Raw genomic sequence first — 24,557 nt, 5'->3', positions numbered from 1 at the left:
TGATGGACCTATCCTCCATGAACTCTATCATATCCTCCTCTCACCCCCGTCCCCACTTAGGCCTGGGCTATACTAGCAGGGTGTTCGAACTAAGATATGCAACTTCGAAGTATCTTAGTTCGACTTACCTTGCCGTCCTCACGGCAGTGAGTTGACTGCCGCAGCTCCCCCGTCGACTCTGCTTACTCCTCCTGTCGAGGTGGAGTATGCGCATCGGTTAGTGGATTGATTTATCGTGTCCAGACAAGATGCAATAAATCAATCCCCGATACATCGAGCACTACCTGCCAATCCGGCGGGTAGTGTTGACGTACCCTTAGTCGTCTCTTTTCCAAGCTGAAAAGTCCCAGGTTATTAATCTCTCCTCATATGGAAGTTGTTCCATATACCTTAATCATTTTGTTGCCCTTTTCTGTAATTTTTCCAATTCCAATATACTTTTTTTGGAGATGAGGTGACCACATCTGCATGCAGAATTCAAAGATGTGGGCATATACCATGGGTTTTATATAGAGGCAATACGATATTTTCTTTTATTTAACTGTCCCTTTCTTAAGATTCCCAACATGTTAGCTTTTTGACTGCCAGCTGCACATTTGAGGTGATGTTTTCAGAGAACTATCCACAATGACTTCAAGATCGCTTTCTTGCATAGGTAACAGCTAATTTAGACCGCCATCATTGTGGTTGTGGCACTCCCTCCCACAATCAAAACAAGTGGGAAGGAGCTTAGATATTATGTTCCCTCACAAGGCTTTGAGCATTTTTATTCCTACGCCTTTCTGGGCTCGCTCATTGTCTCGGCTGGCAAAGAGAGGGAAGTCATGGGGCTGCAGGCCACTATCCCTAAGCCAAAGGGTACCAAAAAGCTGGACTTATTTGGTAGAAAAATTTATTCTGTGGCAAGTGTACAGCTTACAATTGCCTTCCAGCAGGCCTTATTGGGTGATATGACTTTAACATCTGAGATGTTGTCCTAAAATTTATGGAAAAGTGTCTGAGGACACTAAACAGGAGTTCCTTTCACAGATGGATGAAGGGAAGTTAGTGGCAAAAATGTTGCTTCAGGCTGGTTTGGATGTCGCTATCTTGGCTGGTAAGACCATGAACTCTGACACAGCCGTGCTCATTGTTACAGTCTTCAGGGTCTCAGGAAGCTCAGCAGGTTCATCCCTCTTTTCAGCTCAGACGGATTATATACTTCACAGCTTAAAGGACTCAAGGACAACTCTGAAGTCATTGGTCATGTATACTCTTGCCCCTTCGAGAGAGACTTTTGTCCTCAGCAGCCCTGCAAATACCCATTCTTGCACCTCACCAGTACCTGTTGAGGAAAAAGAGTAGGAATTATAGGTGCAGGGCAACTCCTTCCTCTCCTGTTCGCCTGGTCCCTCTAGTGCCCTGGGGGTACTCAGCAACCATTCTTATATTTCAATCAAGGATGCCAGATCAGTCTTCCTGATTATAGTCTCTTCTTCCCCTTTGTTTCCAAACCATCTCTATTTCTTCAGTGCGTGGTCCCAAATTACTTCAGACCAGTTAGTCTTGTGTACCATGGAAGTAGGGTACACTCTGCAGTTTGTTTATTTCTGTATTCAGCGACCACACTCACTAGGTGCTCCTCCTTCAAGAGGTTCAAATTCTCATCTGGGTGGTAGCCATAGAAGAGGTTCCTCAATGTCACAGAGGAACAGAGATTTAATCCTGCTGTGTTATAATACTGAAAGCAAAGGGACATCTCAGGCCAGTTTTAGAACCACATCAGCTCAACAGATATCTAAAAAAAAAAAAAAAAAAAAAAATTGTATTATGTTACTAGCTTCCATTTCCCCCCTCTCTGTATCCTGGAGACTGCTATGCTACCCTCGACTTAAATGATGCCTGTTTCCATCTGAGGATTTATCAAGACCATGGGAAGTATGTCAGATTCTTGGTAAACCAATCTTGCTACGAGTTCACAGTGCTGCCTTTCGGCCTGTTGGCAGCTCCCTGGATTTTCACAAAATGTATTGGGACTGGTAGCCGCCTTCCTGGGAAAGTTAGGAGTATATATCTATCTCTGTCTGGACTACTGGTTTGTGAGAGGCCGTTTCAAGATTCAGACGCTATAATTCTTATCCAGTCAAATTGTACGGCACTGAGACTGTTGAGCAACTCAGAAAAGTCTGTCCTCTCACCCATTCAGAGGATAGAGTTTATAGAGGCTGTACTGTATGTGCGCACACCAACCAAGAGTGGAATGGATATGTGCAACACATCTCCAAGATCAACAGTTACAGAACAGATAAGGAAGCTGCTTTTTCGGGTAGTATCCCTATGAGTGCTCCACTGTAGGTGTGCCGGCATCTTTGCACTGTTGATCAGACAACTTTGGTAGCCGTCTGTCCCACCCATGCATGTACTGCTCCTCATTTGCCACTAAGCTAGTCAGCATGTGTGAGCAGTCCCTCCGCAGTTCCTTCTGAACAGCCCCTGGCAAGAGATGGAGCTTCAGCTGTCCATTCATGGATCTTTAACTCCCTTTAGATTTGCTAATTTTAGCTTCCCTTGAAGCTTTTTTTCATTGTTACTTCATTTGTATTTTTGTTTGGCTATGTCTAAAAAAGAAGAAGAAAGAGTTTTCTTCCCACCAACCCTGGTGGGGGTGAACCCCCGGACAAGGGTGTGCCCAGCTCCCTGGGCTTCAAAAAGTGCCTCAGTTGCATGGAATCTATCCCAGTTACTGATGGACACTCGCAGTGCGTTTTCTGCCTGGGAGAAAAGCACATTCCACAAAGGTGTGGCTTGTGCTGGCAGCTGAAGCCTAGGTCCAGGAAAGACAGAGAGTTAATTCTCAAACTCCTGCTCATGGAGTCAGCCTTTCAACCCGTGAGTCCCTGCAGGAACTCTCACCACAACCCTCTACATCAAAGGGAGCTGAGCCTAGAGAGATGAGCCACTCACACAAGGCCTCTAAGAGAAGGTCTGTGAGTCCCTGTAGCGAGCCCTGATGGAGCTGGAAATAGTTCCAGTATCATTGGTACCAACAGCACCAAAGCGATCTAAAACTGTTGCCTAGGGGTACAAGCAGTACCATATGACAGAGAAAATTTGACTACCCAAAGACCCAATAGACATGGGCAAAGAAGCATCGGTACTGCAGGGGCATGAAAAACATAGAAGATCCGCCCTGGGGAAGGCTTCGTCGGTACAGATATCAGCACCAGTACTGACTCCGGTGCATCTGGCATCAATGGACTTTGTGGTCAAGTCCACATCTCCAACTCTATCAGTGCAAGCCTCTCTGCACTAACAACTACCGGTGGTACTGACACCATCTGCACTACTGACTTTCCAATGCATGACAGATCTTTCAATGTCCAACGCACCTGACTCACCCCTCCTCAGTATCGGGGCCCCAATACCAAGTTTGCCCAGAGCCCTGGACTCACTAACATCTCCCTGCCATGCACTGCTTTTCTCATCGATTCAGAAAGTCAGTGAGAAAACATGGGTTCCCGCCACTCTTCTCAGCTGTCATATGGGGTTCAATTTTACTATAAGCATCAGGCATGTCATCCACTTGATCCACAGCCTCCCTGGTTTGGTCAGCCATGGTACCAACCAGACAAGATGGTGATGCCCCCTCTGCCATCAGTGGCTGATTTCACATTATTCCAGGGCCTGGCACAATAGGTGGCAGGAGTCCTACAAATACCCTTGCAGGAGATTACCAAATCTTACCACAACCTGGTGAACATTTTACATTCCTCCACCTCCTCCAAAGTGGCCCTCCCTATTAATGAGGCATTCCTGGATCCTGCCAAAGTCATATAGAAGACCCCTGCATCTGTCCAGCCAATATGCAAGCGGGCGGACAAAAGGTATTACGTGCCAGCAAAGAACACAGAATTTCTCTTTTCCCACTCGCCTCCTAATTCCATCATTTTGGATGCAGTTAACTGTAGGGGCCACCAGTACCAGTTCAGATCCACGGCTTATGACGGACTGGAAATGTTTGAATCTGTTCGTCAGGAAGACATATTCATCAGCTACTCTCCATTTCTGTGTAGCAAACTACCAAGTCTTATTGGCAAAGTATGACTACCAAAACTACACGAAACTCAGTGTCTTTATTGAGCAACTGCCTGATTCTCACAAAGAACAATTCAAGCCAATCGTCAGTGAGGGCCAGCTGTTGGCTAAAGTGTCCCTCCAATCCACGCAAGATGCAGCTGACACAGTGGCTCACCAATTTCTGTGGCCATTGTGATGAGACGTGCTTTGTGGTTTTACTTGTCTGGCTTCCCTGAAGAGGTCCAAACTATGGTGGAACGACCTTGCTTTTGAAGGGACAAATTATTTACTGAGAAGACTGACACATCCCTTCACGTGTTGGTCCCTTGGGATCTATACTCCAGAGGAGGGATTTCCCACACATGCTGGCTAGCCTTGTGGCAAGTGAGGAATAGTGCATGGCGATTGGGGTGGACTGCTACCAAAATTCTCCGATCAACAGCACAGGGATGCAGACACGCCTACAGCTGAATGTCCATAGGGGTACACACCTTGAAGAACCATAGTTACTGCACAAGGTGAGTAACTTCTTCAGTTTATTTGGGCATCTGTCAGATTTAAAAGGGCTTTTTGGATTATAGATCTCTTCACTTGTTCATGGGTTGGTTACTTTCTCCATGCAGGTCCCTTACAACTCTTGGGCTGGTTATTTCTGCTCTAGCGGATCAGGCTGCTGGCAAGAACAAGAACAAATTTGTTCCATATCGTGATTCTGTGCTCACTTGGTTACTTAAAGTAAGTGAACTTCTCATACATCTTTGGAGTGGGTGGCATGAGGACAGAGAGAGAGAAGAATTTTTCCTTCGTAATGTGTAAAATGCAGTTGTTCCATCATTTAACCCTAGTTTTATATGCAGCAGCCTCATCTTTGAAGAATTAGAAGAGTATTAGCCATTAGTGTCTCTACAGGATACATTCTATCTCCTGTGTTTATTGGGAATAACTCTGTGATGGCAAAAAGTATAGGGCATATTTTTTTAAGTGATCTAATAAATTTTTCAGTCCAGCTTTTTGAGTCAACTCACTAACAGCTACACTTAGAACTCTGGGGCTGATTTAGCCTGGACCATCTCCTTATGACCTAAGTTTACCCAATGTCATGGGTGACATGATTAACTTCAGAGATTTTGGATAAGATGTTTAGCCCTTTGCTTCAACTCAGCAGAGGTGTATTCACAAAACATATCCCAGTCTGCAGTCCAATTGCAGTCATATTCTCATGCTCATGTGAAATGAGCAGTTATGGAGTCAGTTTCTATACTGCAAATCATTCTGATTTGAAGTTTACTGTTGCAAAAAGAAACTAGGAGGACTTCAAATGAAGCTCACTGATACCTAAAAATTTTGTTTTGTTTTTTTGTTCCTGCTGCCTCCTCCTATATGTAGTGGTTATAAAAGGACTGTAAGCTGCGGTTAACCAAAAAGAGAGAAGTTTGGGCAGTGACTGGGTAGCTTCACTTAAGGAAGATCCTGTTTTCTCCTGGTCTTTGAATATGCTACCTTTAGAGCTACCTGTTTGCTTTCATATCTAAAGCCAAAGAGGCAAGTGCTTTCCTTATAATGAGATGGATTTTCCTTCCATTGGTACAGATCGAGTGACTGACAGGCAGATTGGCTAGGTTTTGAAATAACTGCATTATAGAAATGCAGACCCAATAGGGGCATCAGGACTAGAGTATCCCATAATGTTTATTACATTTTTTTTCTGTTTTTCCACATCAAAATTGTGAAGTTCAAAATGTTTCTATCAGACTTAGTTATGAATCTTGGCAAGCTGGTATCTCCTCCTTCCTTACCTTTTTCTTCTGCTTCCTTGTTATCAAGAGGTAATTGTGATATTTATTGGTATAAAGAAATAAGCTGGAAAAGAAACAGATTTCTTCAGACCCACAACCATTTATGTCAGCTCTATTACCCAGTGATTGCTAAAGCTAGATTCTATCCTTTTGTAGACTGCACCCAACCTAACCACCCGCACATAATCCCTAGGTGTTCTCTTTAAACATAATGTGATGTGAATCCCCCATTCCCATAGTTGACTTACAAGTGTAAAAAAAAAGTGAACTGCAGGATATAGAGGTACTTAAAATGTTTAAACCTTTTCCTGTAATGAAATTTGGAAAAAAACAAACAAACAAAAATCCCCCTCCCCCCAGTAGTTGACCTTCATTGCAGTTCATTACCTCTTGGGCTAGATACAGTAGGGAAATAAAAGGTCAACTGATGTAGCCTCTTAGCACTATGAGTCTTGATTTTCCCAGTAGTTACCTTTAACAAACCTTCCCACAATATTGTTTTGTATTAGTTAACATTGGGAAATTCAGTTAACAAGTGGCAAAGAGTTCTGTGGCACCTTATAGACTAACAAACGTATTGGAGCATGAGCTTTCGTGGGTGAATATCCACTTCGTGGGATGCAAGTTAACCTTGTAGATACTAAGATTTTAAACATCACATACTGTGGTGATGAAGCTGTAGAAAAGTTTGAATAGAATAGCAGAAGTGATCAATTTTATTTTTCTGATAATATAGTAAATCTTTTCACAATGCTGCTCCACACACTTATCTATGCTAAAATGTAGCCTTTCCTTTATATTCACTGTCTTGAAGTTTGTTGAAACAAATGTACTTTGCTTCTCTGTAGGGTTGTAATCAACCATGCTTGGTTTGTTTCAGTTTACTGTAGTAGTGAGATCTATGTATGGGTAACAGAATCTGAGGAAGCAGAAATAGAAACCTTTTCAGAGGCTTTCCCATGTTGTTGTTAGAATTAGTTATGTGGATCCTTTTCTAAACATAATCCAGCAAATAGATTGAGATTCATGTTTAGCACCTGCCCGATACGTTGTAGCAAACATGGCAATGGCATGCATAGTAAGCGCCAAAGCTCAGAAACACTTTTGTTAATGCCTTTCTCCAAGCAACTCATTTCCTTTGTCCTGTTCACGTTCAGCCATGTTAAAATCCTAACACAGGCTTAATTTCAAACCAAGCCCATTTAAGTGAAACTCAAGAACAAAATTTTTAACTAATACTTAGTGAAAAAGATAATTTGATTATATTTTAAAGAAAGCTCAAATTAAAAATTCATCAATTGAAGATATCCAAGCTTGTTTTTAAACTCTAAGCATTTGGGGATTGTTGTTATACAATGTGCCACTCCTTTCCAATGTGGTGCAGTAGACAGAATGTATTCTAGGATACTAGGAGTACTTAGGAATAATTTATATTTTAGAACAGTGGTTTTCAACTTATTTTCATTTGTGGACCCTTAGAACATTTTGAATGGAGAAGCAGATCCCTTTGGAAATCTTAGACCTAGTTTGTGGACCTCCAGGGGCCTGTGGACCACAGGTTGAAAGCCACTGTTTTAGAGCAAATTTGAATAACCATTGACATAATCAAGACTTTGTATTGCAAGATGGATCATCTACTAGCTTTACTACTTGTATGTTGCCTCTGTCCCCTTTCCATCTATTTTCCTGTCTTGGTCTTTTTATCTTGGATTCTAAACTCTTGAGCAGGGACCATACTCTGTTATCTTCAGAAAGCTCCTTGTGTATTGTGGACACTACTGGAAACAAACTTTAATAACAATGCCAGCTTCTGGGTTCTGTACCCAGTTGTGTGACCTTGGGCAAGTCCATTCAGTATTTCTGTGCCCATCTTCCCCATTGTTAAACAGATATAACAACAATTGTTTATGTCACAAGAATGTTGTGAATCTCAGAACCAGCTCAGAATCTGGCCCTTCATGTTTATAACTTACTTGAAGATCCTTGGATGACAGATGATAGGGGCACAATTCTGTTCGCATTGAAACCATTAGGAGCAACACCAGAACCTGAATGCCAGTGAGAACTTGGTCAAAAATAATAACCAATCTTTTTTACCAACTTGTCAGGCTTTTGGTGTGTTTTATCAATTATACATGTATATTTACCCTGCCTTCTGTATGGGTGTTCTGCAGTTTGAGGCACATTAAAATGAAAAAATACAGGAACTGAGAATAGTGATCACCTCATAAACTATTTTCTTGTTCTAGATGTTGGTTAGGAAAGTAATGTCTAAATTTTCACATTCCAATAGTGTTCTCACAATAATGTTAGTGCCGACACATAGTTGGCTGGTTTTAGTCTTTTTTTTCCTTAGTTATTTCCATTCTGTTCTTGTCTCTGACATACTAAGCCCCCCACCTGTTGCAAACTTACTCTTTTTCATTATGAGAGTCTAGCTTATTCTCCATTCACCCTTCCTACCGTGCAATAAAGGAACCAGTGCCGTTACACAACAGAGAATTATTTATACAAATAAATTGGATGCCCTCGAGCTGGGCCTGAGCAGTCAAGACAGTAATGGAGGGACCGTTGGAAAATTAATAATGGATAGGTTATGAACCATGGTGTCGTATCACTAATAGCAAGCCCAGCCTCCGATGGAGAAGAGTTCCAATTTAGTGGTTTTAGTATAAGCCCTGCTTTAGAGCTAATTGATACAATGGAAGTTCTCAAAGTGCAAACTATGAACACTTCCTTTGGATTCCAAAAAGTGTCTGATTTTGGCCATACTATATATACAAACCTGGGATCATTTGCCAGTTGCTTCACATTTTTTAAAGTGTTTGGGAGAGGAAAAAAAGTCCCTGGCTCCAGGAAAAAAATCCACATTGAACAGGACCAGTTCACACTGGATCCCATATTGTCTTCAATGGCTGTGATGTGAGTACCTTGCTATTTTATTTGGAGTGGGCCCTGCAAGACAAAGTAATTTGCAGACTTGTAGGGATGGGACTATATTGTGCAGACAGAAAGTGTATTCCCATAAGCTAGTGGTATTTATTCTGTGAGTTTAAAACACGTTGAGGATTGTTATGGAAAGCTTCAGTGCGTTCTCCTGAATGAAAGGATTAGACAAATAGTTTTAATGATGCCCAGTGGCAATCTTTGACCTACATTTCATGGATTATTTAAGATTAGAGCTCGTTGGGAATTTCCATTAGAATGATTTTCTGATAGGAAAACATAGTTTCCACAAAATGTAATTGTCCATGGGAAAATTAAAATAAATATTTCTTTTTCAGATCAGTTCCACCCAAATTGGAATATTTAGGTTTTTTTTTAAACAGCTCTGAAATGTTGTATTTCTGACCAATTCAACAAAACATTAGACTGCATTTCTCTATCAGGGCATTGCTTTATGGGAATTATAGTTCAGGCCCCCATTCTGTTACATGGGCCAGGCTCCTAGAGGACTACATCGCCTATAATGCAATCCAGATTTTCCCTCTGACTGATCTGTGTGGTGGGTCATGGAAGTCCCATGTAGAAGTATTTGCCACAATCACAAATAAAATCAATTATACCGTTAAACTCTAGGGCTCTGTCTACAGTACAGCAGTGCATTTAGCTGTTAATGTAAAAGAGATGGTTTGTAAAAAGGTCTGTATTCCTTTAAATGTAAAGCTGGTGTACTAAAAAGTTAACTGTCATTCAGATTCAGGCCTAAAAGTGCCGGCTGGAAAAAACTGGAAGACAAGTGAAATGATGGCATCACAAAACACACAGTGATAATAGATCTATTAAGAGCAGAATTTTTGGTCAAATTGTTCTAAGCTGTTTGATTTTTTTAACACTTATTGTAAATGAGAAATATTTCTGGTAGAGAAAACTAGGGCTGTCAAGCAATTAAAAAAATTACTCGTGATTAATTGCACGATTAAAAAAATTAATTGCAATTAATCACATTAATCGCGCTATTAAACAATAATAAATACCATTTATTTAAATATTTTGGATGTTTTTTACATTTTCAAATATATTGATTTCAATTACAACACAATACAAAGTGTACAGTGCTCACTTTATATTTATTTTTTATTACAAATATTTGCACAGTAAAAAAACAAAAGAAATCGTATTTTTTCAATTCACTTAATACAAGTACTGTAGTGCAATCTCTTTATTGTGAAAGTTGAATTTACAAATGTAGAATTATATACAAAAAATAACTGCACTGAAAAATAAAAGAATGTAAAACAATTCAGACAAGTGCTCAGATAAACAAGTTGGTTTACCTTTATAGGAGATAATACTGCCCGCTTCTTGTATACAATGTGACTTCAAAGTGAGAACAGGCATTTGCATGACACTCTTGTAATCAGAGTCACGAGATATTTACATGCCAGGTGCAGTAAAGATTCATATGTCTCTTCATGCTTCACTCAGGAGTTGGGAGGTTTGGAGGGAACTCGGGCCGCCCCTCTACTCCGGGTTCGCAGCCCAGGGCCCTGTGGATTTGCAGCTGTCTATAGTGCCTCCTGTAACAGCTGATGACAGCTACAACTCCCTGGGCTTACTTCCCCATTGCCGCCTCCAAACACCTTCTTTATCCTCACCAACAGGACCTTCTCCGAGGTGTCTGATAACGCTTGTACTCCTTAGTCTCCAGCAGCACACCCTCCCACTCTCAGCTCCTTGTGACCTCGTACTCCCAGTTCCTCACACCACTTCCTTTCCTCAGGCTTGCCCCTGCCTGACTGGAGTTGAGCTCCTTTTTAAACCCAGGTGCCTGATTAGCCTGCCTTGATTGGCTGCAGGTCACGTTCTAATCGCCTGTCTGCCTTAATTGGTTCTAGCAGTTCCTGATTACTCTAGTGCAGCCCCTGCTCTGGTTGCTCAGGGAACAGAAAACTAACTCATCCAGTGACCAGTATATTTGCCCTCTACCAGGACTACTCCTGTACCCCACTGGTTTGGGTCTGTCACATATATCCCCTCCCCGCCCCCCCCCCGCTCAACACCAGGAGTTGGGCGGCTTGGAAGCCAGACAGTGCACATGTGACAAGGCATCAAACATTGCCATGTCAGCTCGCTGCTCTGTGTTGCACACGGACCTGGAAAGGCTGGAGGGATAAGAACCACTTGGTGACCTTGTGGTGTTCTCCTTGTTCCGCTGCATCCATTGAAGAGGGGCATGGTCGATCACAGAGGACAGATCTGCGCTACCGAGCAAGTAGTAGCGCAGTGCTTCCATGGCCCATTTTACGGCAAGGCACTCTCTCTCCACCTCTGCATATTTTTGTTCTCTTGGAAGGAGTTTCCTACTGAGGTAGAGAATTGGGTGTTCCTCCTCCCGACCATCTGTGATAAACGGCCCCAACCCTACTTCTGATGCATCTGTCTGCAGGATAAATTCCTTGGTGAAATCAGGGCTGTCAGTACAGTGTTACTGCAGAGGGCAGTCCATAGGTCTGTGAATGCTTCCTCTGCTGCGTCAGACCCTCTCACCAGATCGGTCCATGGGCTTTTACTAGGTCTGTCAGGGGGCTTGCCCTTAAAGTGGCAAAGTGGGGATAAATCATCGGTAATACCCCACTACACCTATGGAATGCCCGAACTTGTTTCTTGGGATGTGGTTGGGGCCAATTTTGGATGGCCTCCAATTTGTTCACTTGGGGTTTTTACCAGACCTTTTCTCACACGTAGCCAAGATATTTGGCCTCGTAAACCCTACAGCGCACTTGCAGGGTTTGCTGTAAGGCTAGCTCGCCTGAAGGTATCAAGGATTGTGCCTCCACCTTCTCTAGGTGAGTTTTCCCAGTCTGGAGTATGAATGACCACATCGTCCAAGTAGGCAGCAGCATAACTGTTAGGCAGGCGTAATACTTGTCCGTTGAGGCGCTGGAAAGTAGCCGGGGCCCCATGTATAGTCCAAAAGGGAGGACAGTATATTGAAAAAAGACCCTCTGGTGTAGAGAACGCAGTCTTTTCCTTTGCATCATTCTGCAAGGGGAATCTACCAGTACCCCTTTGTCAAGTCTAGAGTAGTCAAGTACCAGGGGCATTACCCAGTGACGGTCCACTAGCTCATCTATGCGAGGTAATAGGGGTAACGCATCGAACTGGGATACTTCGTTTAGTCGCCGGAAGTTGTTGCAAACCTTGTGGTGCCATCAAGTTTGGAGCACCAGCATGATTGGGCTGGGACCACTGACTGTGGGATTCTTCAGTGATCCCCCAACTCCAGCATTTTTTTTACTTCTGCTTTTATTTCCTTCTCTTTTGGCCACTGGCACCCCATCTAGGGCCTCGTTATTTCTGGCCCCAGGGTTTGTGACGATGTGGTGATATGTCTCGGTTGTTCGACCCGGTTTTGTCGAGAAAGCACATCTTGGTTCCAGAAGATTTCATCTCAGACACCGTCATTCTTCTGGTCTGGTGTTAAATATCGGAGACACTCTCACCTGTTTTGGAAGGCCTGTTTTTCCTCGGTTTAGGTCTTTTTGGATAGTTATGCATGCCTCTTGTGCATGCCAGGGTTTTCCAGAAGGTTAATGTGATAAATCTGTTCTTGTTTTTCGGCATCCTGGCTGCCCGAACCTTGTAGGTTTACTTCCCCCAACGGGTTCACCCACCTCATAGGGCACCCCTGCCATTGGGCCAGAAGCTTGCTCTGCCGTGAGTACCAACACCATCACCCGATCCCCTGGTGGAACTGTCAGACTTTGCCTGGCGATTGTAATGGTCTGGGCCTCTGGGACCCGGGCTATCCAGTCTCGCCTCCCCCCTCTGGGTTCCCTCTTTCCCAAATCTCTTGGCGATATTTAGTATGCCACGGGGGGGACACCCGTATATAATAACTCGAGGGGGAAAACCCAGTTGAGGCCTGAAGGTACGGTCCCGGATAGCGAACATAAGGTAGGGTAAGTAAGGTGTCCCAATCCGTCCTTCCGTCCCAACTTACCACCTTCCGTTATTATAGCCTTGAGGGTTTCAGTTTAAATCTTTTCTAACCAATCCCATCAGTCTGAGGATGGTAGACTGATGTTATCAGGGTATATCCAGATATAGCAGAGCAGCATACAGAGGTCCTTCATTAGCTTTGAATAAATGGGTTCCTGGTCTGTTAATATCTCCTTTGGTAGCCCCACTCAGGCAAAGACTTTTCCTCACCAGCTCTTTGGCTATCGTTTTAGAGGCAGTGGTATTCCGCAGGGGGACGTCCTCTGGGTAGCAAGTAGCATAGTCCAAAACAACAAATATATATTTGGAGGCATCCCCGAGCTGTCTTCTCCAGGGGTCAACCCAGTAGGTCCATGGCATATTCGCTCAAAGGGGACCTCTCTATGATGGGAAGGGGTACTAAAGGTGCCCTCAGGTCACGGGCTTGGACGGGGACTGTGCAGCTGACACTCCGGGCAGGATGCACAGTACCCTCCGCACTTCTTCATGTACTCCGGGGCCAGAAGAACTGTCGTAGGACTCGTGAGCCAGGGCTTCTCTACTCCCAAATGTCCCCCAAAAAGATGATTGAGTGAGACTTAATAACGTTCTGGTGGTGTTTGAGGTACTGGACTGCTTATACCTTCTGCCCCTGTACTGGTGCAATCGGTATAAGGAGATCTTCTTGAGTATTATGAAGTAGTTGCAATTCGATCCTGGTCACTGAGTTTTTCCCTTCCACGGATCTTTTCTGAGTCCCCAATCTAATTTCAGTCACCTCCTTCCTAATGTTGTCTGGGTTTTTACCTTGGGTCACCTCCTTCTAATGTGTTGCCTGGTCTTCCTTGCCCCATCCAAATTTCCTCTCAATCTGGCCCAAGATCTAGAGAATCCTGTCTCTGTGCCGTCTACTGGTTCCAGAAAGCGATTAGGGTGGGGGTGCAGACTCGGGTGCTTCTCCCTTCTGGGAGGCCTCTTTTCAGCTGCTCGGCGTCCGCCTACCTACGAGAGTGCACCCCTCTGGCTTTGAAGTCAGTATTGCAGGTTCCCAAAGCTTTTAGCTGCCTCACTTTTCCCTTTTCGACTTTCTTACCCTGTCTGGGAATGGAAAATATAATCTGGTGGATATTTTCAGAAAAGACTGGGAGGGTTGACAGTCTACTGTGGATGCCTCACTAAACTTCAGAAGGATTCCTGTCCTGTCTACAATCCTCCTACTGCGGAGTAAGTTTTCCAAACCCTGGGAAGTCGCCCTCCTCATGAGCACCGGGTATGGGGAGTTTAGGGACTACACCTTGCTGCTACCTCAGTAGTGTTCCCCTGAATCTTGAGTTTTACTGGGATGGTGGGTAATAACCAACTGTCCCATGGACGTCATGTTATCCCGTACGCTTAGCCCAGCAGCAACTGACTACACTTCACAAGCATACCCGAGACAAGCAATGATAGCACTCCCGAATCAACCAGTGGCCCGTGGTCTCTATCCCATTTAGCTTTCACTGGTTGTGATGTACATATGTGGGGTTAGTGAGACCCCTACAGGGTGGATTAGGGAGACCATGGTCTGTGCCCAGTTCCCCAGGTTACACTTGCATTCGCTCCTCAGCACTGGGACAGCTGTGCAGCTTATGTCCCCACTCCCCCGCATGCATAACATCTGTATGGACCCTGGCATTCCCCCGTCTCTTGGTATTGGGCAATCTAACATCATGATCCTCTTCTCCCCAGTGCTCTGAAAACTCTTTGTGGCTGTCTGTGGGCCTCAGGCCCCTCTCTCTTTTCCACCTGGGCCATCCTGGTGGGCCCAGTCACGCCAAGCTCTAGGCTTGGTCCTGCTAGTTTAACCTGGGGTGCCATCTTCCTTAAACTGGGTCGGGTCAGCTCCCTCGCTGTCCTTCGCCTCTCTACCAGTGCGACAAACCTCATCATAGGTGGAAGGTTAGTTCTGGCTTCCCAGGTACGAAGGCTCTGGCGGTAGCCCCGTCATGTATCGGTTTTGAGTGACCAAGACTCTCTAGTACCTTTCTTCGGACTCCGGGGACTCTGTTCGAAAACCACTTTGTGCGAGATGGATGAGGTCATACAAGTAGGACCGCGGTTGTTCCTGTACCGTCCCAGACCTGTGCTAGGTTCGGCGCCTAGGCGGCTGGACATTTCAACACGCCCCGCCGCGGCTCGCGTTTTTTCTCCGGCGGAGCTTCCGCAGGCATGCTTGCGGCAGGTCCACCGGAGCCGCGGCTCCGACCTCGGGGGAGGGGGGCGCCCTGGGCGCCGGGCTGCGGCAGCGGCTCCCTCACCCGGAGGTGGGGGCGCCCTGGGCTGCCGGCTGCGCGGCGGCTCGCTGACTCCGGGGGGGCGCCCCTGGGCTGCCAGTCACGGCGGCAGCTCGCGACCGGGAGGGGGGGGGCGGGCACTTTCGGGCCTGCCCGGGCTGCGCGGCGGTGGGGGTGCACTGGACCTCAGGGGGCACTGACGCGGCGCCCTGACCCAGGGGACACCTTTGGGCTGTGCAGGCAGGCAGCTGCGCTGCGGCAAGGAGCCCTTCCAGCAGCAGAGGCTTGCAACCAATTAAAAAATTTTTTGGGGGCGCCACTTTTGGCGCCCAATCTTGGCACCCTAGCAACCGCCTAGTGCCTAAATGATGCAGCCCGGCCGGCTCCACGCATGATACTGCTGGGCCCGCACTGCGGGTCATACCTCCAGAATCTGGCCAGGATCCTGCTTTCACCGTGGTGTAGTCTGCTGCAAGCCTTCAGGCAGATCATAGTAAGCTCTTGTGGCCTCCTACATAGAATATGGGGCAAAGGATGTCAGACCAGTGGATCTTGAGGCCAGGCCTCTGGAGGGCTGTCTCTACAGGCCAGAAGGTATGTCCTCTAACATCATCCCCCGCGTCATTTTCTGCAGCGAATGGTCTGGCCGCGTATGATTGCGTCCCATCAGGCCGTGGTTCACTCTGTAAGGTCCTGTAAACGATTAACCAGTCTCGCCTACTTTCGGTCGTGAGAACCTAGTCCCATTAGCAGGCGATTAGTCTCTTGCTGCCAACTGCACTGCCTCCTGTTGCAAGTGCCTGGACATGGTACCCTTCGGCTGTTCGCCGTAGCTGGTATCAACCTATAAAGTCATCCATGGGGGGAAAAAAAAATAAACCTCTACCCTTGTTTTTTTTTTTTTTTTTAAATCACCTCTCTTCTGCATGCTGCACTGACCAAATTACCGCCCCCCCAACATAGTTTGACAAATCCACCTCTACTTGGTGGTCCTGCGCTCATTGGCAGTTTGCTCACCTCAGTGCCCCCACAGTAGGGTCAATTCCTCCTGTGTCGAGCAGGATTGGGAGGTTGGAGGAACCTGGCCCGCCCTCGCTACGTCCAGGTGCCAGCCCCAGGGCCGGATTGTCAAAGCTGGTCTACTAGGGCCTCCTGTAAACACTGCAATGACAGCTACACTCCCTGGCTACTCCCAGTGCCTCCTCCAAACACCACCTTTAATCCTACCACATGGCTCCCTCCTGGTGTCTGATAACACTTTATCTCCTATCCTCTCAGCAGCAAATCCGCTCACTCCAGCTCCTTGCCTCTTGCTCCCAGCTCCTCACACACACTTCCTCTCCTCTGGCTCCCCCCCGCCTGACTGGAGTGAGCTCCTTTTTAAACCCAGGTGCCCTGATTAGCCTGCCTTGATTGGCTGCAGGTGATCTAATCAGCCTGTCTGCCTTAACTGGTTCTAGCAGGTTCCTGTTTACTCTAGTATAGGCCCTTGCTCTGGTCACTCAGGGAACAGAAAACTACTCATCCAGTGACCAGTATATTTGCCCTCTACCAGACTCCTGTACCCCACTGGTTTGGGTCTGTCACATTACAATTTGCAGGAGATAATGTAAGGTGACATTGTAAATAAGAAGCAAGCAGCATTATCTCCCGTAAATGTAAACAAATTATTTGTTTTAGCGATTGGCTGAACGAGAAGTAGGACTGAATGGACTTGTAGGCTCTAAAGTTTTACATTGTTTTATTTCTGAGTGCAGTTATGTAAAAACAACAACAAAAATAAACATTTGTAAATTATGCTTTCATGATAAAGAGATTGTGCTACAGTATTTGCGTGAGATGAATTGAAAAATACTATTTCTTTTGTTTATCATTTTTACAGTGCAACTATTTGTAATAAAAGAAAATATAAAGTGAGCACTGTATATTTAGCATTCTGTGTTGTAATGGAAATCAATATGTTTGAAAATGTAGAAAAACATCCAAAATATTTAATTTCAGTTGGTATTCTATTGTTTAAAAGTGCAATTAACTAAAAAAAATTAATCGCGTGAGTTAACTGTGATTTATCGACAGCCCTAGAGAGAACCTCTGTAGAGGTTCATCACCTGCACCCCTTTAGTGAAGAGGAATTGAGTTCACAATTAACAAACTTAAATCTTTTGTGATCCCTAAGTAAAATCCAGGAAGATCTATTTCTAACTTTAAAAATCGAGCAGAAGAATAGGTAAATAAATCTTTCAAGACCTCTGTATAAATCACAAAGAAAACAGACAAAAAACAAATGTATATAAAAAATCAACTTTGTTAGTCATCTTTCAAAACAGATGGCCTAATTTTCGGAATTTTTAGGCAAATCACTAAAGTCAATGGAAACTAGAGGGTGTTCTGTACCTTCATAAATTAGACCACAAAATTCTATCTCCAAAGAATCTGTTGAACGCTGAATTCTTAATAAAGTAAAGGTGAAGAAGTATAGATTTTTTTTGCTTCTTTCTTGAGTGAGATGCCAATATATATCTCTATCTATATCTATATCTATCTCTATATATAAATATATATAAAATAATGTGATTTTTGAGGACAACATAAAGCTTGGGGATAAAGTCTGATAGTAAAAGATTCTGATTAGATGGCTGGGGTAAACCTATATATAAAGTGGCAAAATGGTTAGTAATGACCAAACCTACATATTTAAATAATTATGTTAAATAATTAGTATGATGGTGAACGTAAACCACTGCAAATTAGTGAAAAAATGTTTTTTGGTTCAGCAAGACAAAAATACATTTGTTTTGGTTAAAGAAAAGAGGACCAGAACCGAAAATTTTTTCTGTGTTTCACTTTGGGTCATTTTCAGATGTTTCACCTTTTATTTAAAAATAACTACATTTCAAAATGAAACACTGTTTTAAATGAAAAGTTGAAACATTTCATTTAAAAATGGCCAAAATGAACCATGTAAACTTCAATTCTCCGCACCCCCTAACTTTTGGGCAAAACTATTTGCTGAATTTGACCCAATTTAATGAATAGTTTTGGTGCAGAAAAAAGCATTTTTTCAAGGCTGATTTACTATTTGCTGACATTTTTTTGCACCGTTTTAGCCTGAAGCTATGAAATAAACTCATTTGAAATATGATTTCACTGCAGAGGTAACTCTTACTTGGATGCTGCCCCTTAACACACCCCTTCTATCCATGCACACAAATCTCTCACCTGAGTTTGGTACTTCAAACCTGGGGCTAGCTGGTCTGGCTGGGGCTATGAGTTAGCGCTTGGGTGCAGCTTTCACTCTGAATGGTAACTCACCCACTTTGTAGTGGGGACCCAGGCTAAATCACTCAAGTGCTGATAATCCTCCAGTGGCTTCCTACGGTTCCCCGATGTGCTCAGAAAGGGCAGAGAAATTCTCCCACAAGTCACTGGAAAGTAGTCAGAGTGGCTCAGCTTACTTCAGTACAAAAACCCATAAAATATACCCTCTGAAGTCCTACTCACACCCAAGCTAGGCTAACCCACATGCTCAGATCCACCTAAGTTAAATCTGCAGTGAAGATATACCCTAAATGCTTTGTGTAGGTCACAGGACTTCAAATGATACAGTATTTAGGAAAAAAGACTGGCATCTACTGATTTCAGATCAGCCAGATGTGTCTGATGAGGGCACATTGGTCAAGTCAGAACCTAGACCAGATAGAGACTTTTTGGCTAGGTCCTCTTAGAGTCTCTGGTGTTCAGCTCTGCGGTTATTTCAACCTAGGTTGACAGAAGCTGAATGTTATAAAGGTGTTGCTTGTAAAGAATAACAAGTTGGTTTGATATTATTTTTTTCATGTTGAGCCTATGCATTGAGAGAGTCAGTCCCAGGATCCCACATTATGCTTTTCTTAATGGGGCTTCAGGAAAACAATGTATGAATATCCAAGGGATTGTGGGGAACAGAGCCAAGGATAGTGGAAGATTCTGGAACAGGTAATTGGATTAGAGCTGGTATCCTCCTCTTTCTCCTCAAATAGTAGTTCTGGTGCATCAAAAAGAAAAGCCACTGTACCAAGCTACCAGTTCTTCCTATCAATCAATCAGGCAACAATGTTTCCTATTTGCATAACTCAGATCCTTTTGTCTTTACTGAACAGAAATGTTCTGCAGAGTTTGGGGTCTCCCTGAGTTCCTGCCTGGAAACTTGCAGTCATTACAAGTACTACATTTTCACATTTATGATGAAAATTAAACTGATCCCCAAATCATGGAATTGCATTTCCTAGTGCATATATTAAAATTTGGACTGTCAGTTCATCACAGTTCATCCATGCGATTAATGCAAAACAAATTAACTAGATTTAAAAAATAGTCGCAATTAACTGTGGTTTTAATTGCACTGCTAAACAATAAAAGAATACCAAATTAAATGTATTACAAATATTTTCAGATTTTTTCTACATTTTCAAATATATTGATTTCAGTTACAACACAGAATACAAAGTGTACAGTGCTCACTTTATATTATTATTTTTGAGTACAAATATTTGCACTAATGAGTTTAACTGGAACACTAGGCCAGCAAAGTGGACACAAGAATGGATAAACTGCATCATCTCCTGCCTGTTGCATCATATCCATTGACTCAAAGTTTAATTCCTGTGGATGGCAAGAGATGCTACTGCTGGCTTGCTTCGCTGAAGTTGTCCCAGTGATAGGAAGCAGCTTTAAATGCTAGTAGAACAGTTTTGAAAAGCTGCCGAATCAGCAGTTCTTGCTATATTGGCTTATGCCTCATTTAGAGTTGGGTTGCATTAGTCTCTTATGATCTCTCTTCCCTTTCTCTCCTCCCCTCCCCCCAAATGGAGTCATAGCCATTTTGTGCCACTGCAACATGCTTGCTGCATCAAGGGACCTCTACCAGAGCTTGCAGATGTAAACAACTACTGAATGTAACCTACAAAATACATAGATTGGATGAGGTCCTACGTTTCTGTCTTAAATAGTCCCTGACAATCATCGCTGGCATGCAATTGCTGATATGAGGTTTCCAGATACATTAGAATTACTTTTTTTAAATCTACACTCAGTATTTGTGAAAGTTGCCAGACTATTTGTGAACATGGAATGGTAGACAGATATCACTAAAACAATAAAAGTCCCATGCCCTCATATGAGTGGAGGCCACTGATACCCCAAGATTAACTTGACAGCTCTGAAGATTAGTCTTCTGTGTCAGCCATAGAACAAACACATGATAGATAACAACAGTGCAACTTTCCCTCACCCTTGGTCAGGAGGGAGTACATCTAGGGACAAGAAAGTAGCTTAGCCTCCATGATACAGTCCTTGGCCAATCTGTTTAGATGGACAATGATGGTGTCAGCAATTACAGGCCTGACTTTTCAGAAATCTCAATCAGGTTGGCTTAATCTACCTGAAAGATGGAGTCTCTCTCTCTTTCCTGCCCTCTCTTTCTTCATTCTGCTTTAATGCTGACACTCTGGACCAGTGAGGAAGGCTCATGACTGCCAGAAAGAGAACATTTACAAGTGGCTTCTTTTCCTGGGGAAGGCACTCAGATATTATAGAGAGAGATACCAATAGAAGACCTAAGGAGGCCACCAAATAGCCTTCAGCTGCCAACAGCTTTTAGTTACTACCTGCATGGACTGGAGTTGAACTGGTGGGCTTGGAGTGAAAGGCTCTCTCATTACCAGTCCCCTCCTTTATTATTCGGTGCTCTTTTTAAAAAAACAAATGAACAAAAAATCCTGCCTGAATTTTTTTCCTTTGCTTTCCTACAGGACAGCCTTGGTGGTAACAGCAAGACTGCTATGGTGGCAACAGTCAGCCCAGCAGCAGATAACTACGATGAGACCCTTTCCACATTGAGGTACGCAGACCGAGCCAAAAACATAGTTAATCATGCTGTGGTGAATGAAGATCCCAATGCCCGCATCATCCGAGAACTCCGAGAAGAAGTGGAGAAGCTCCGAGAACAGCTCACCAAAGCAGAGGTACAATATACTAGCTGTTCAAGGCTCCTTTGGGTCTTGTTCTTCATGCTGCTGCAATCCTGTGAAGACACTGATTGGATATTTTGTCTGGGCTTGAAGATAAACATCAGTAAGGCAATACTAGACAGTATTTATGGGGAAAATCCACATCATCCTTCTTCGCCTCAGCTTTCTTCCTCTCCCCATTTTTCCTCGTATCCGTATGAGGCTGCTGGGTGTTGACTAGTGAGGGTGGTAATGTGAGAGGCAAGCTTCCCTTGTAATGTTTCATTGAGTGGTCACATTCTAGTGTCCGAGCTTAGGCAGAGATCAAGGAGGAAGGAAGACATACAGACAGAGCTAAGGACACAGACGTGCTTGCTATTGGGAGGGCTTTACCTAACTACCCAGGAATGCAGCAGAATTACAACACTTTCTTCAAGATGTAAATATATTCACATGACTTCTGTTTACCTTACAACTTTCAAAAACATTTAACAATATTTATTATGAATTTATCCCCTATTTCAGGTTTTGAAGAAAAGATACTTGTGATTAATTTGTGCTTCAAACTGAAGCATGCAGGAGCATGATCTAATGGTTAGAAAACAGGGCTAGGAGTTAGGGTAGTTTTGCGGTTCTCTTCCCAGAACCGCCAAAGAAGTTGCTGTGATTATGGCCCCAGCCAAGTTATTTAATCTGTGTCTGTTTCTTATTCTGGAAAATTGGGATAATAACACTTCTCTGATGGAAGTAGTATGGGGCTCAATGGTTGAGGCTTTCAAAAGTAACTAGTGATTTTTTTGGTGCTTCAGTGTTGGGGTGTTTAAGTTGAGACATGTGAACTTGCCGAGCATCGCCCCACCCCCTCTGAAAATTAATCCCTTTTTAAGGTATTTCAAGCCAGGCACCCAAAATCAGTAGTCACTCTTGAAAACCAAAAGCAAACACCAACAAAAAACGCACATATGCCAAAATTTTCAAATCCTTGGAGATCCTTTGAGAAGTACTATGTGTTTATTTTATGGTTTTGTTTTCATTTTCTAGCTGGTTTTTGATAGAAAGGTATTAGTGCCCGAATAATGGAAGCCAGCTCTCTAAAACAATGTAATATAAGTGATTATTCCTTTCCTGTGTGTTAAATCCTACCCCCACTCAATGGAATTGACACAAAATACAAAAATGCTATACAGCTTGTAGCTAAAAGTCTGCACTGTAAAGATCATAAGCTATATTTGTGTCCTCTCTTCCCCTCCAGCTTATTGCATTTGTATATGACCTATTTATCTTCATAAAATAATCGCTTACACATTTCTAAAAAAAAAAAAAAAAAAGTTTAGTGACCCATATGGACAGTTGCAGAATTACATTCTGAAGTTCCTGTCTAAATTTAGACCTTACAGTGTATTTTTCCTCTTGGCGTCAGTGTCTCTCACTTTCTCTCTCAAATAGATGTAAGCAGAACAATATCTGACACTTTCATTTTTTAGTGGATGAATAAGATTCATTCCTCCATTTTGATCTTTTTATTTTATCTATACTAGTTGAGTCAAGTTAATCTAACTCTTCTGGAACTAATTCCAAAATGTGGTACTGTGTCCACACTAAGTCTACCAACATTTCTGTGCTGATCTTGGAAACTAAACAACCAACTAATTTAGACTGTCTGGGGATGCTCCTGCTTTCCTACATTCTGGTTTTGGTCCTGTGTATCTGAGAGTTTTGTATTTTGTTCTAATAAATATGCAGTGTTGTGTCACCTGGGTGTCAAAAGAAGGTTAATAATGCTTAGCGCTAATTTTATATATCTCATGCACATATGCTATCCAAACAGCAACCAAAAAATCCTCCTTGTGTAGGCATAACTGATCTCCAAGCTGATGGAGAAGCAGACACAGATGTTAAGTGATTTGTCTAAAATCATATGAAATAACCAAAGCAGATTTAGAAGCTGAAAATAATGTATTTCCAACTTTGTGCTTTGCTTATTAGATCCCATTGCCTTTCCTTAATCAATACTTCATTAGAATTAGGCATATTAGACCTTTGTTCTAGACACTGCACTGGCTTCCCTTTCCTTCATGGATAAAATCTGTGCTATTGGTTTATGAGCTATGAATTCCTTATGATTTAGATATATAAAAGGTGGCCTTTCTGCAGGCTTTATCTGGACAGTTGATCTGCTGAGATGCTCCAGCTGACAGTCCCTAGACTAGTATGTCTGGGGGCTGGGGACACTCCAGTACAGAGGAGGAACCTACACTCCTAGCTCTTGCTTCTGCTCTTAGTCAGAGATCTGGAGTCTGTTCAAGGCATGCAGCGAAGTCTCTGTGCTTACCTTGGATTCTTCTTGAAGGAATTATGGTTGTGGGGTTAGGAAGTTGGTCCAACAAGGAGCCATGTTTCACAGAGTCATAGAAAGGAAAGGTCAGAAGTGACTTCGAGAAGTCATCTAGTCCAGACCCCTCTGCTGAGGCAGGACTAAGTATACCTAAAGCATCCCTGACAGGTGCTTCTCTAACCTGTTCTTAAAAACCTCTAATGATGGGGATTCCACAACCTTGCTTGGAAACCTATTCCAGTGCTTGATTATCCTTATAGTTAGAAAGCGTTTCCTAATATTTAACCTAAATCTCCCTTGCTTGCATTGATTGACATTGTGTAAACACCAAGTGGTTGACTGTATTTTCATTTTGTAAATGGAAATGATACGCAAATAAGCATAAATTATTATAACAAATCTACTTCCTATCGGAGATAGTATAGGAAGAGTACCCCAGTACTAGTACTGGTAGACATTACATATGATACAGAAACATCAGCCCCATACCAATCTCATGGGGAAAATATCTATCCACTTGCCTCCTTGAATAAGCAAGAGGCTCTGACTCAGTCATGAAGGCCAACAAACTTGGTGAATTGACAAAGGGATAGAATTCCAGTGTTAAGCATTAAGTTAGGATCACCCTGCCTGCAGCTTTGCAAAATACAAACAGCAGTGTTTCAGCTCTCTGAGTGACCCATGTGGAGAAAAGTGATCTCTTAGGAGCTGAACCCCGGACCATGCAAAAATAAATCTCCGCAATAATGACCATGTTAATAATCATTGGGACCCGAACTGCACTTTTGTGGGGAAAATCATTGAGAAAGTGATGGCAGGCGAACCCCAGCATTTCTGACAGTCTCTGATTCTTTTAGATACCAACCAGTGAGGCTTCAGAATTGAACATGGCAACAAAATGGACTTAGTATATGGTTGATCTCTCATTGCAATGGAAAGACTTATTGTAATTGATTTACATTAGGGCAGATAAACTCTCTCTTTTGACGGTTTGTATTTGGAACTAGCAGTACATGAGAGAAATGGTGGTGATAAGTGATTTCGTTGAATGTGTCAAGGGAGATGAATTCTTTCTGCGGTAGGAGTGTGGGTTAAGTTTCCTTTACTGACCTGTCAAATTGATGTCTAATCTATAGGGATAATCTAGGTTCTAATATCAAGGAATTCAGTGTCTTGTTTTTGCATT

The 24,557-nt window shown here is 43.3% G+C and overlaps 1 protein-coding gene across 1 annotated transcript in view; it reads left to right on the top strand.

The window, feature by feature from the left end:
* The window catches only part of KIF13B (kinesin family member 13B), a 163,615-nt gene that overhangs the window by 10,897 nt on the left and 128,161 nt on the right, over nucleotides 1–24,557 (top strand). Inside the window, exons 4-5 of the mRNA XM_075063590.1 lie at nucleotides 4,680–4,791; nucleotides 20,839–21,051. Of these exons, the coding sequence (XP_074919691.1) occupies nucleotides 4,680–4,791; nucleotides 20,839–21,051 (325 nt within the window). The remainder of the gene's footprint in view (nucleotides 1–4,679; nucleotides 4,792–20,838; nucleotides 21,052–24,557) is intronic.

Source organism: Chelonoidis abingdonii, chromosome 3 (genome assembly GCF_003597395.2).
Source record: "Chelonoidis abingdonii isolate Lonesome George chromosome 3, CheloAbing_2.0, whole genome shotgun sequence".
Taxonomy (NCBI): Eukaryota; Metazoa; Chordata; order Testudines; family Testudinidae; genus Chelonoidis; species Chelonoidis abingdonii.
The sequence above is the reverse complement of the archived record's forward strand: the minus strand, read 5'-3'. Positions and strand labels throughout refer to the sequence as shown.